The sequence below is a fragment of the Neovison vison genome, chromosome 1, assembly GCF_020171115.1.
Source record: "Neovison vison isolate M4711 chromosome 1, ASM_NN_V1, whole genome shotgun sequence".
In the NCBI taxonomy this organism is placed as follows: domain Eukaryota; kingdom Metazoa; phylum Chordata; class Mammalia; order Carnivora; family Mustelidae; genus Neogale; species Neogale vison.
In genome coordinates, this window is record NC_058091.1 from 225,192,468 (window position 1) to 225,206,494 (window position 14,027).

At 35.8% G+C, this 14,027-nt stretch overlaps 1 protein-coding gene across 2 annotated transcripts in view; it reads right to left on the bottom strand.

The window, feature by feature from the left end:
* Positions 1 to 14,027, bottom strand: part of IPO11 (importin 11) — a 214,048-nt gene that overhangs the window by 83,669 nt on the left and 116,352 nt on the right. For both annotated transcript variants that reach the window (XM_044224008.1, XM_044224016.1), the window contains exons 23-24: positions 13,805 to 13,884; positions 13,314 to 13,394 (exon numbers count right to left, since the gene is read on the bottom strand). In XM_044224008.1, coding sequence (XP_044079943.1) covers positions 13,314 to 13,394; positions 13,805 to 13,884 — 161 coding nt within the window. The remainder of the gene's footprint in view (positions 1 to 13,313; positions 13,395 to 13,804; positions 13,885 to 14,027) is intronic.

Genomic DNA, 14,027 nt, shown 5'->3' on the forward strand with positions numbered 1-14,027 from the left:
ATTGAAGCCCTTCCTTAAACCATTGCAAACAAACAAACACACAAAAAAAGCCCAACCCTCAAAACAGATTGAAGACCTAAATGTGATTCCTGAAACCATAAAATTCCTGGAAGAAAACACAGACAGTAATCTCTTAGACATCAGCTGCAGAAACATTTTTCGAGATATGTCTCCTTTGGCGAGGGAAACAAAAGTAAAATTCAACTACTGGAACTGCATGATCCCATCAACAGTAACAAAAAGACAATCCAACTAATGGAAGAACATATTTGCAAATAATGGATCTGATAAGGGATAGTATCTAAAACACATAAAGAATTTATACAACTCAACACAAAAAGACAAATCAAAACAAAACAACAAATAATCCTAGTAAAAGTGAGCAGAGCATATGAATAGATTACTTTTCCAGAGAAGACATACATATATCCAACACACAATAAAAAGATGATCAACATGACACATCAACAGGGAAATACAAATTAAAGTCACAATGAGCTATTATCTCACACCCATCAGAATGGTTAAAATCAACAACATAAGAAACAAGTGTTGGCAAGGATGTGGAGAAAAAGAAATCCTCATGCATTGTTGGCAGGAAAGCAAGCTGGCGAAACCTCTGTGGAAACCTGTATGGAGGTTCCTCAAAAAACGTAAAATTTGGGGCACCTGGGTGGCTCAGTCAGTTAGGTGTCTGCCTTCAGCTCAGGTCATGGTCTCAAGAGTCCTGGGATTGAACCCCGCATCGGGCTCTCTGCTCAGCAGGGAGCCTGCTTCCCCCTCTCCCTCTGCCTGCCTCTCTACCTACTCGAGATCTCGATCTGTCAAATAAATAAATAAAATCTTTGGAAAAAAAAAAAACCTTAAAACTAGAAGTACCATATGATCCAGTAATTCCACTGGCTCTTTACCCAAAGAAAATGAAAACATTAATTCAAAAAGATATGTGCACCCTTATATTTACTGCAGCATTATTTACAATAGCCAAGAAAAGGAAGCAACCTTTTTTCATCTACCTATAGATGAAAAGATAAAGAACATGTCTCACACACACACACACACACACACACAAATAGAATATTACTCAACCATAAAAAAGAATGAAATCTTGCCACGTGCAACAACATAGATGGATCTAAAGGGTATAATGCTAAATAAGTTACAGAAAAACAAATACTATATGATTTCACTCATGTGTGGACTTTAAAAAACAAAACACACACAAAAAAAAGACAAACCAAAACACAGACTCTTAAAAATAAGAACTGGTGATTACCAGAGAGGAGGTAGGTGAGAGGATGCGTGATATACAGGTGAACGGGATTACAAGTACACCTACTGTGTTGAGAACTGAGTATGCACAGAACTACCGAATCATTACATTGTACACGTTAAACTAATAGAATATTGTGTGTTAATTATTAAAAAAAGGGGGGGCTGGCTTTTAATAGATAAAAGTTAAGTTAGTAAAAACTATACTCACTGTCCAAAAGTCAATCTACCTAGAAGTTTATCAATAAGATGAAAACAGCTTGCTGCATACATATTCCTTATATAATAAGTGAGAAATAATCTCATTTCATTTATAATACAATTATATAGGATATCAATCATAAGCAGTGATTGTCACAGGTGAAAATGCTTAAGGATGACTGAGAGTGCTTCTTTTTATAACAATGACAGGGTAAAATTCAAGCAGAACGAGGTTTTTTGTTTACTTTTGTTTCATTTTCTAGGAAGACAGGAAGGCAGTAGTCAGGAAGCAGCAATGAGGACCAAGGGGTATTTCATGCTTCAAGCCCCACTGTTAAGAGGGAAAGAATGAAAACACACCATATGAGACGGTTAAGAGCAAGTATTAATCTCAAGGGAGAGCCAAGTTGCCCTTAAAACTTGTAGCAATGTTGGGGCGCCTGGGTGGCTCAGTGGGTTAAGCTGCTGCCTTCAGCTCAGATCATAATCCCAGGGTCCTGGGATCAAGCCCTGCATGGGGCTCTCTGCTCAGCCGGGAGCCTGCTTCCTTCTTTCTCTCTCTGCCTGCCTCTCTGCCTGCTTGTGATCTCTCTCTGTCAAATAAATAAATAAAATCTTTAAAAAAAAAAAAAAAAAAAACAACAACTTGTAGCAATGTTTCTCAAGGGTCATTATTGACATTCTGAGTGAGACAAGGATTTATTGTTCAGGACTACTCCATGCATTGAGGGGCTTTTAGCGTTTTGGTCTCTGTTCATTATGTGCCAAGAGCATGATCCAAGCATGATCACCATCAAATAAAACCTCCATGCATTCTGAAACATTCTGAGGGTAGGCAAATAGTACCCATGAATGACAGCATTCTCTAATTTTGAGCAGAGTTAAAGGCAATGTCTAAAGAAAAGTTAAAAATACAAAAACTTTTATAGTGGGCCAAGTATTATGCTATCCACTAAAAGATAAGAAGGTAAAAGTTACCACAGTTTGACTGGTTTTAACAACAGGAAATGAAATTCAGAAAATAATTAAATCTGACCTCAATTAAGTTTATTTAAAAAAACAGATTTGGGCACCTGGGTGGCTCAGTGGGTTAAGCCGCTGCCTTCGGCTCAGGTCATGATCTCAGGGTCCTGGGATCGAGTCCCGCATCGGGCTCTCTGCTCTGCATGGAGCCTGCTTCCTCCTCTCCCTCTCTCTGCCTGCCTATCTGCCTGCTTGTGATCTCTGTCTGTCAAATAAATAAATAAAATCTTTAAAAAAAAAAAAAAACAGATTTGGGGGGCATGTGGGTGGCTCAGTGGGTTAAAGCCTCTGCTTTCAGCTCAGGTCATGATCCCAGGGTCCTGGGATCGAGCCCCGCATCGGGTTCTCTGCTCGCTGGGGAGCCTGCTTCCCTTCCTCTCTGCCTACTTGTAATCTCTCTCTGTCAAATGAATAAATAAAATATTTTTTAAAAAAACAGATTTGGAATAAAGATGGGGAAGATGTAGATAGGCTAGTAAATTGACTCTCAGAAGTTCATGTCATCACAAAGTCTCTATGGAAAATAAAAGCAATCTGCTGAGGGCTAGACACATACTTCATTCCCTTCTGATACCCTACTATAATTACAGTATAAGGATTTTAAAGAGAAGGGGAACAATTTTAAAAGGACCAAGGAATGAGAGATGAATAGTAGAAGGTATAAAGAAGAAATTCAAAAAGTAAACTGATCAGGTCACAGAGAGCGAACACCTAAAGATGAAGTGGACAGGCTGGAGAAGCAACCTTATTTATGGCATCTCTGTCATCTCCCTACCTTTCATCAAAACCCACAGAAACTAGGACCTCCTCTGGAAAAGAGGGAAATGAAAAAGCTAAAAACCTGACTGATCAAAAGTCTATTTAAGAAAGAGTTTGCCAGATATTCCCAAATCTGCATATCTGGGCAAGTGACCATCTGTCTCGGTAGGAGAATATAGTCTATTATCTTTTAAGGGTCTAAAAAAGTTTCCAAATTAGAGGGTCCCAGTAATGCCCAGTACAATCAACTAGAATAAACCTACATCAAGGCACATCACTGTAAAATTTCAAGACACTAGAACAAGAGGAAGCTACAAGCCTGGGGAGGAGGAAGAAGGCAGGAGAGTCAGCATGGCTCTGGAAAAGACTTGAACAAGTAATTTAAAGTAATAAAATAACCAATGGGTCAATGTGTCTGAACATATTGAGCAAAGATTACTGGCAAAGAATATAATGCATATACTAAAATAACTATTAACACCTAAGATTACATAAGTTTGTGCAGAAAAAGAGAAGCAATCACATATTTAGATCACTGTGACTTTCAGAATATAAAATCACTTACAGGTATCATTCAATACAAACCAGCTTCAGTATGCATTTTCTTTATATATAAAGATATAGTTATTATTGCAATCAAGGATCCACAAATATATCAGGGCTAAAATGGAATCTCTGTGTTCGAAAAGGTTAGGAACCATAGCTAGGGAAGATGAGGTTCTTTCTGAAAAATTATATAGGAAAATGCTATTATTAGACTTGGAGGCAGGGGCAGTGAAACAGAATCAAGACAAAATTCAGGCAGCAGAAGTGGTAAGATTTAGAAAACCAACTGAACACTTAACCAAAGGTGAAGAAGTTGTAATGACCCCTAGTTTATATGTTTGGCCAATGGGTACAACTGTGGTCCCATGAGTAACACTGAGGTTTTGTTGTGGAGGTGACATGTGAGATATGATTATTTACACACATGACACTTTACAGTCCACTTTCCAAGGAGGATATAGCAGTTTTGACTTAAAAGCCACAGTTGAAATTATGACTACTTCCACTGAAGAAGGCTCCTCCGTAACCTAGGATCAAAATCCTCCCAGACATTTTGATCAGCAACCAGTGCTTTCTCTTCTAAACACAATTTTTTAAAATGTCTAATGATTTCAGTGTTAATAAACAATTTTATATATTTCAAGTGAAATGTATGTACACCCAACATGGATAAGCAGCTCCCAGAAGCAAATAACTCTAAAGACAACTGATACAATTGAAGATACTTAAAGTAAGGTAATTTAAATCATAACTTACTCTTCTTGGGAGGGGAATCATTATGTTCTCAGGGATTATAGCTTGATTGATGTGTTTTAATCTATTTAGTATTATTCTGATGCTCAGACTATCCCATCATTAACCAAATGGGAGCTCCTTCAAATGGATTCCTGCATCCTTTTGATGGAATCCCACCTTCTCTTTCTTCTGGCACAAAGAGATCTCTCCAGTTATATCTTGAGTATCTCTTAACTGAACTCTGGACTTAAGCAGCAGGAAACAATAATTACAGACTACAATCTATGTTCTGGGATATTTATTGCCACTGGAGGGACACTGCTTCTAGGTCTTTTAGACAGCATTAGAATATCTATTTTCTTTTCCTGTAAATTACATAACACAAATTCACCAAATTCAACTTATATCACAGCATTTTACATAAATTCGTTGATTTTATATTTCCATCCTTCTCTTAAACTGAAAACTCTCAGATTATAATAACATTAACTTGCTTCTAACATATATAACCTTCCACATAAATACTTATGGGTTCAAAATAACTATAGAAATAGTTACTAATAACAATAACACTGCTAAATGTAATTTATAATCTCCTTGTGTTTCTTTTTGCTCTGTACCCCACCAGGGATCCACATGTAAAATAGTATACACTAAAATTACTTGAAATATTCTTCTCCAATGGCTATGGTACTAACACAATAGATTCAAATGCTTTGGCTTATTTTTAATCCTTAGGAACTGTTTTACTTTACTATTTTAAATCATGTAAAATATCTATTTGACTCCAAAAACCAAAGTAAAAAACAGATGCACATCCTGAAAGACCAACATTCTACCCTCTCTCTGTCTTCAGCCTACACAGCCACAATTATTAATTTGGCTTATTTTTCTACTGCTCTGTAAGTTGCACTCTTTAAACATAAACACATGAAAAAATGTTCATCATCATTAGCCCTCAGGGAGATTCAAATTAAAACCACATTGAGATATCACCTTACACCAGTTAGAATGGCCAAAATTAACAAAACAGGAAACATCATGTGTTGGAGAGGATGTGGAGAAAGGGGAACCCTCTTCCACTGTTGGTGGGAATGCAAGTTGGTGCAGCCTCTTTGGAGAACAGTGTGGAGATGCCTCAAGAAATTAAAAATAGAGCTTCCCTATGACCCCGCAATTGCACTCCTGGGTATTTACCCCAAAGATACAGATGTCGTGAAAAGAAGGGCCATCTGTACCCCAATGTTTATAGCAGCAATGGCCACAGTCGCCAAACTATGGAAAGAGCCAAGATGCCCTTCAACGGATGAATGGATAAGGAAGATGTGGTCCATATACACTATGGAGTATTATGCCTCCATCAGAAAGGATGAATACCCAACTTTTGTAGCAACATGGACAGGACTGGAAGAGATTATGCTGAGTGAAATAAGTCAAGCAGAGAGAGTCAATTATCATATGGTTTCACTTATTTGTGGAGCATAACAAATAGCATGGAGGACAAGGGGCATTAGAGAGGAGTAGGGAATTTGGGTAAATTGGAAGGGGAGGTGAACCATGAGAGACTATGGACTCTAAAAAACAGTCTGAGGGGTTTGAACTGGCGGGGGGGTGGGAGGTTGGGGTACCAGGTGGTGGGTATTATAGAGGGCATGGCTTGCATGGAGCACTGGGTGTGGTGAAAAAATAATGAATACTGTTTTTCTGAAAATAAATAAATTGGAAGAAAAAAAAAAAAGAAAACTCTAGATACTGGTCTTTGATTATAGTCTCAGAATCACTCTAACATTATAATACAGAGGCTGTCTTCATTTCTTTCTAAGCTGCACAGTACTCCTCTGTGTGGCTTAATAAGCTGGAGTACCTCCAATCATCTAATCATCTATTATGAATTATTTTTTATCAGCACTTTGCTATTACAAATTAAACTACATTTTGGTTTCAATCCATCCCTTTTCTAAATATATTTGGAACAGACTGTTTTTCAAAATCCCTGTGAAAAAAATGCAGGCTTTTAGCTGGTGTCTTGCAATCAAACCATTTTCTGGTTTTAGGCTTACATTGCAAACAAGGTGATTAACAACATGGATCCAGGAGTCAGATTGCCTACATTATATCACACTCTAATACTTACTAGGTTTGTGACCTTGGACAAGGTATTTACCTCTTTGGGATTTAATTTCTCATCTGTAAAATTAGGGAAAGAACAGTACTATCACTGTTAAGTTTATATGAGGATTGAATGAACTCTATGTCATGTGCTTAGAAATGTGTAGCATATAGTAAATGCTAGTATTAGCTATTACTATTATTATTACAGAATAAATTGTACCTTAAAAATATTTGTGCCATCTTAAATGAGCCTTACCACAGTGAATGAAAGCAACCTGGCTCATTATTACTTGATAAGACCATGACAAGAGAATTTCTAAACTCCCAACTGGTATGTATACATACAGACAAATTTCAAATTAAAGAGATGTTTAACAATTCAAATTTGAGTATTTTTAGAATATAATCGTATTCACCTAGATAATTTGTTCTGACTCACAAAATGTAATACAGCCTATTTTTGCTCCTATTTGTTCCAAAAGCAGGCATACTTGTTTCTCTATCCAATTTTTATAATATCGTAATTTTCTGCTTCAAAGAACAAAGCAGTTACTTCCAGATACTGTCAGAAACAGGTATAACAGTGACATTTAGCCAAAAATATATTAAAAATGTTGTATGGCATACTATATTAAGAAGCAGCATCTGAGAGGTGTTAAATCTGAAAATAATGAGTTAATATTAAAAACTATTATATCTTACTGAAACTCTGAGAATAGGAAAAAGACAAAAATTTCAAGAGTTCTCTTAGCTTTCAAGCAGGCATGAAAGGACCACTGTCCTAAAACATTCTTTCATATAAAAAACAAATAATTTATTCATGATAATTAGCATACTCCTAGTATTTATCAACAATTAATCCAGTTTGAGATTTCAAATAAAATGTACTGGTTTAGCCACAGCAATGTTTACACAAAAGTAGTGTTAAATGTTATTAACATTAAATAAATTTCATTAATTAATTTCATTAAATAAATGAAATTTTTATTTCGAGTAAATATCCTATCAAAAACTCCTGGTGGCATATCTAAAACTGGCTTAATCTGTAATTTATGTTAAATGATACAAATATTTTAATATATACTTACATGATAAATGATTTGTGCTGAAATTTTTAATAAAATATTATCAGGCACAATTAAGAAAGACCTACAATTAAGATATCACCTTCTTTCACATCAAAGGAAAAGCAAAAAGGTTTTTTTCTAGTGAAGGTGTAAGGGTAGTGTTATACATTATATAAACTTGGAAATTTTCATAATAAAATTCTTTTAAAAGACTTGCTACTCTTCGGGAAAGCAAGAAAGATTTAAATATAATTAATTTTAAAGGGCCAACTGAGATATATAATTCTTGATAAAAAATAAAGCCCTATCATTATATAAATAGCCAGCTTAATTTTGAAATTTTAACTGATGTATTATTTATTTTAAATAAACACTTATTTAGGAGAAATGGTCAAAAGAAGAGGAAGAGTAACTTGTTTTGTTTTTCTTAGAGCCAAAAATCTTAACAACCAAATGAATTATTTAGCCTACAAGTACAGTAGCCTATTCTGCCCTGAAGAGAGATTATATAATTAGGCCACTGTTTAATTATACAGTTGGGTAAAAATAGCCAACACTTAATATTACCTGATTACACAGTAGGCACTGTTTTAAGTGCTTTATACACGTAAGCTCCTGGGATCCTCATCTTAAGTCTAGGATACAAGTCGAGTTTTCATCCCCATTCCACAGATGGAGAGTGAGGAGCAGAGATGAACCTGCTCAGAAGCAGCAGCGCCGACGCTCAAACCCTGGCAGTTTCACTTCAGTCTACAGTCTTACCAACTAAGCTCTACTGCTCTCTTGCCTCTTATTGTGTGATTTTGCAAGAATATAATTAAAAAGAAAGAGTAAAAAGAAAGTAAACATTCTCCTGAGGACATGCTTCATTTTTCAAATGAATTTCACAATGCCCATTTCATATGGCTCAGAACAATTTGTCTTTCAGTAGTTACTAAAAATACTACAAAAGCGGGGGGGGGGGGGAAGAAACCACTTTTAATCGAAACTTTATCTGGTAGGTGTTTAAACATAAGCAATATCTTTTCTTAATCATTTAGAATATATACATTAAATTTAACAGAGGACTTCAGATAATGCATACTTACAATTATTAAAATTTCATGTGGCACAATCCCGTACATAACAAATGAGAGCATTTAAGCCCAGAATATACTCAAGAACTGTGTAAGTAGCAGAACTGGATGTGCAAACCGAAGTGCAGGTCAAGCGGAAAATAACACTGGAAATGGGCAGTTCGTTTGCTTCAGTTGGCATTTCTACTGGATGTAGGCATATGCACTGTGCAACCCTTAACATAAGAATTATGGATTCCCCTCACTTCCAGATCACTTACATTGTATGGATTCAGAGGAAGGAGAATACATAATTTATTAAACTTAGATTCATGGAAAAGCTTGAGGAGAAAGACACATACATGCACACACATAAATCTATAAAGACAACATTAAAATGACACGACAATTTCCTCTCAAATTTCTATCATTCCTACACAGCCAGTCATTTTTTCCTCAGTTTTTCCTCAGAATTAAGGCATAGTGTTGACTCTTTATTATCTCTTTTACTTCCAGAAAATAAATTACCACCAAGGCAAAAGATGAAGCTAAGATTAGTTAAGACAGATGAGGTCCTCAGTAAAATTATATATTGCCACTACATTGGGTTGGTTAAGGGCATAAATGCATTAAAAATTCACAAGGACATTTCTGTAAATATGTCCAATGTTACTCGTAACCTCTGCAGCTTAGAGAATACTGTGAAAATAGTGGCTCTGAGGAGTAATAGAAATGTGACAGTAAACCAGGCCTCAAGCACCCAGGATCTCTAAAAGCCACAGATTTCTATAATTACTCCTTCAGAGACCACAGGCTTCTCTTGTAACTGGGGCTTTCATTCTCATGCTCTAACCCCTATACTAGAAAAGAAACTAAAGCATCTATGAAACTAAAATAGAGTTTTATCATATTTGACTGTATTTTAGTTTTACAACATTATCATGGTTTAAAGTTTCTACTGTGATTTCAAATACAGAAGAGCAAAAATCAGTATGGTGAAGTAAGTAATGGGTTTGATAAATGGACTTTCTGGGAAAAATCAGAATTAACCAAAGATCTTTTTTAAAAAAAATATTTTATTTATTTGACAGAGAGAGAGAGCACAAGCAGGCAGAAGAGCAGTCAGAGGGAGAGGGAGAAGCACGCTCCCCACTGAGTAGAAGCCTGATGCAGGGCTCAATCCCAGGACCCTGGGATCATGACATGAGCCAAAGGCAGACACCTGATCGACTGAGCCACCCAGGCGTCCCCAAAGATCCTTTTATTTCAACTCCTGTTAAAAGCCTTTCTGTATTGTAAGAATTCTCTTAAACCCTAAAGACATCATTCTAATTTATAAGTAAATCAAGAGGGATGCCTGGGTGGCTCAGTTGGTTAAGCCACTGCCTTTGGCTCAGGTCATGATCCCAGAGTCCCGGGGAGTCCCGCATTAGGCTCCCAGCTCTGCAGGGAGTCCATTTCTCCCTCTGACCTTCTCCCTTTTCATGCTCTCTCTCATTCTCCCTCTCTCTCTCTCTCTCTCTCAAATAAATAAATAAAATGTTTAAAAAGAGAGTGAATCAAGAATCTAAAATATCAGTTTCAACAGCAGACACGCAGAATTCACTAAAGAATGAATATTGATAAGTAATATCAATGAACTACTTATCAATGAATGAATATTGGTAAGTAATATTCATGCCCCCTATGCTATGGAAAGTACAAATATTCTCATCATCTTGCAACATACCTCTACCTCAAGAGTGACAGGCATCAGGCCACTCTAACCTTGTCTCCTTTGTAACTGAAAATACCTAGGTCACATACCAGTTTCCTATACTGATCTTCTTACCTAACATGATTACCTACATCTTCAATCACTGCCATTTTGGCCAACCCTCTCAGAAAACAAACTCCTGCCCAACCCCCCTTCCAACTAATCTTTCCATAAATGCTCTTGATTCAAAATCCCAATCCTTGCATTGTCTAGAACCATCCTCCCTTCTACTGGATCACTTTCATACACAAAACCGACTCCAGTCAAGTCCTCCATACTTCATCCCCACGCACAAAAGCAATCTTTTCACTTTTCAACAATAAATGCTTGTTATGGGTTGAACTGTGGCTTCTAAAAAGATATGTTGGAGTCCTAATCCCAGGTACTCATGAATGTGGCTGGAAACAGGGTCTTTGCAGATGTAACTGGGTTAAGATGGTATTATCAGAGTAGGCCCCAAATCTGTTATGGCTGGTACTCTTATTAGAAAAGAGAGATACAAGGAGAACATCATGCACAAGGGAAAGCAGAGACTGAAGCAGTAAATGTACAAGCCAAGGAAGCCATAGCTTGATGGCAATCATTACAAGCTAAGACAAAAGCATGGAACAAACTCTCCCCGAGAGTCTTCAGAGAGAGCAGGGCCCTGACAACACCTTGATTTCAGACTTCCAGTGTCTAGTGCACTGTGAGGAAGATAATTACCATCAATACTATACATTAATTTCCATCATGTTAAGCCACCGGGGTTGTAGTATTTTGTTACAGTAGCCCTAGCAAACATACAAAATCCTTAATTATAGGTGCCTTCCTGCCTGATCACTTATAACTGAAAACTTAGTATTAATACCAGCCGTTGGCAAACTATGCCCACGCCATAATTCTGTGAATAAAGCTTTACTGGAATACAGCCACACTCATCCACTTCCTTATCATCTGTAACTGCTTTCAATCCTACAACAGCAGATACAAATACGTGAGACAAAGACTGCATGGCCCACAAAGCCTAAAATACTTACTACCCAGTCCTTTACAGAAAAAGTTTGCTGACCCATAGCCTATATGACAAATAAATGAATAAAGACGAAAGATATCAAATGTAACCTGCTACCAACTTGAAAGTCAAACTAATGAGCATTGTAACATGGGTATCTGGAGTTCTATATGTGCGTGTGAACAGTAAATGTCTGATGAACAACATATTAAATATTATACTGCTTGACTAAGTTCAAACTGACGATTACTCTTATTAGCTGTACAGCAGCTATCACAGTGGTTAATAACAAAAGACGATTTTACCATCTGCACAAACTTTTACATATTTAGTCCCCCAAAATACTGTGGATTACTATGACAAATTACAGTGATTAGTTACATACAGCTGACCCTTGAACAAGGGTTTGAAATGCACAGGTCCACACGTATGCAGATTTTTTTTCAATATTCTACAGTACTATAAATGCATTCGCTCATGAGTTGGGTTTTTTTTTCATTTTTATCTCATGATTTTAACATTTTCTTTTCTCTAGCTTAAAGAATACAGTATATAATACATATAATTTAAAAGATATGTGTTAACTGACTATTTATTTTATCCTTAAGACTTCATGAAGTCAACAGTAGGGTATTAATAGTTAAGTTTATGGGGAGTCAGAAGTTAAACCTGGATTTTTAATGTGCAGAGGGTCTTTGACATTAACCTTTGTGTTGTTCAGGGGTCAACTGTACATTTCCTACAATGAGCCTCTTTGGGCAAAGACATTATAATTTCACTGGGAGGAAACCATATAGCTTTTAGGATCTAAAGATATGCCATGGTTTTCATACAATAAATGCAACTTTGTTATGATAACATTTCACCTAACCATCTCACATATTTGACCATATCTGACATAGAACACAGCTAAGAAATCAAAAAAAGGGGAAAGGGAGTACAGGAAGGGGTGAAACTTTTAACAGCTACATCTTCTTGGAAAGTACAAACATAAAGCATGTATGTATATATGTATACACATACATACATGTAAAGATATATTTCACTATATATTTATAAATAAACTTGTTTATAAATATATATTTGATACTATTGACATCTTTAATACATGACTCAGAGCCTGCTCTTAATTCTACACAATTATATACAAAATATAAAGACAATATATATCTTTAATCTATAAAGATATAATGCATGAACATTAACTCAGAGCTTACTTTATAAGTTTTTTTTAAATTTAGGTGTAACTGACATAAAACATTATATTATTTTCAGGTATACAACATAATGACTTGACACTACGTTGTAAATCATACTCAGTCCACACAAGTTTTATAGTATAACTACGATGCCAATGCAAATTAAAAGTCCCACACTATAATAAAATTTCTTCCCAAAAGGAGGCTAACCAACTGGAGCAGTGGGAAGTATCACATGTCACCAGTCTTTGGGCAATTCGTAAACATTTTTAAAGCCTTGCTTAGAAGTAAGGTCTTGGGATGAGGTGGGGGGTAGAGCAGGAAGACTGCACCTTGATTAGTTTACCAACAGCAGGAATCTTGTCAGAAATGTGGAATCCACATTTTAAAAACATGCTCAGGAGATCTGTATGCACATTCAAATTTGAGACCCCTAGTCCAGAGGTATTATAGCAACTGATTACCACTAAAAGAAAATATTGTCTAAAAGTACTCCTCTCCTTCTCGCCAATCATTGAAACCCAAATGAAGGTCCAATTTCACAAAATACAGATGGAAAATGTACAACAATATTCATTTAAAATATGACAATACCTTGAGCACTTGAACTTGACCTTCTGTAGTAATTTCCTTTAGCAGCTCACAAAAGGACTGACAGAGACCCACTGCATATGTCTGAAATTTAATCAAAAGTCAAAATATACATATATTTGCAGTATCAAAATAGGCAAAAATTAAATTTGGAACTCATTATAATCTATTTGAAAATTATATACTTAAGGTCTAAGCATATAAAGTTTCGGTTAGAACGCTTAGGAAAAGATTAGAAAAGAAAAATACAGTTTACTGCAATGCTGACTTTTGCAGAAATATAAGGCTATATTTATTTATAGAGCATACATTCTGTGTTAAGTAACAGTTCATGGAACTGCATCACATCTGGCCTACAGTGCTTTTCAAGTTTTTTTTCCCCCTTTAAGTAACAGAGAAATCTTTAAAATTTTTAAAAGGTATCTGGATTTCAAATGAGAAACAAAGTTAAGAACTACATAAATTTTTACAGTGCAAAAACTACTACACCGTACCTGTAGAAATTCTGTTGATGATAAAAAGATATAACCATTGATGATCTTAAAGCAGGTTCTGAGATTTTCTGAACTTAGTTCTGCCAATGAATTTATTTTAAAAAGGAAAGGTTAATTCAATGTTCAAAATCAGTTTAAATGAAGCAATTTATTTAAAACTAATTTATATATCCTTCTTTACAAACCTTCTGAGTGCTGTTCAGACTACTGGGATATAAACAGC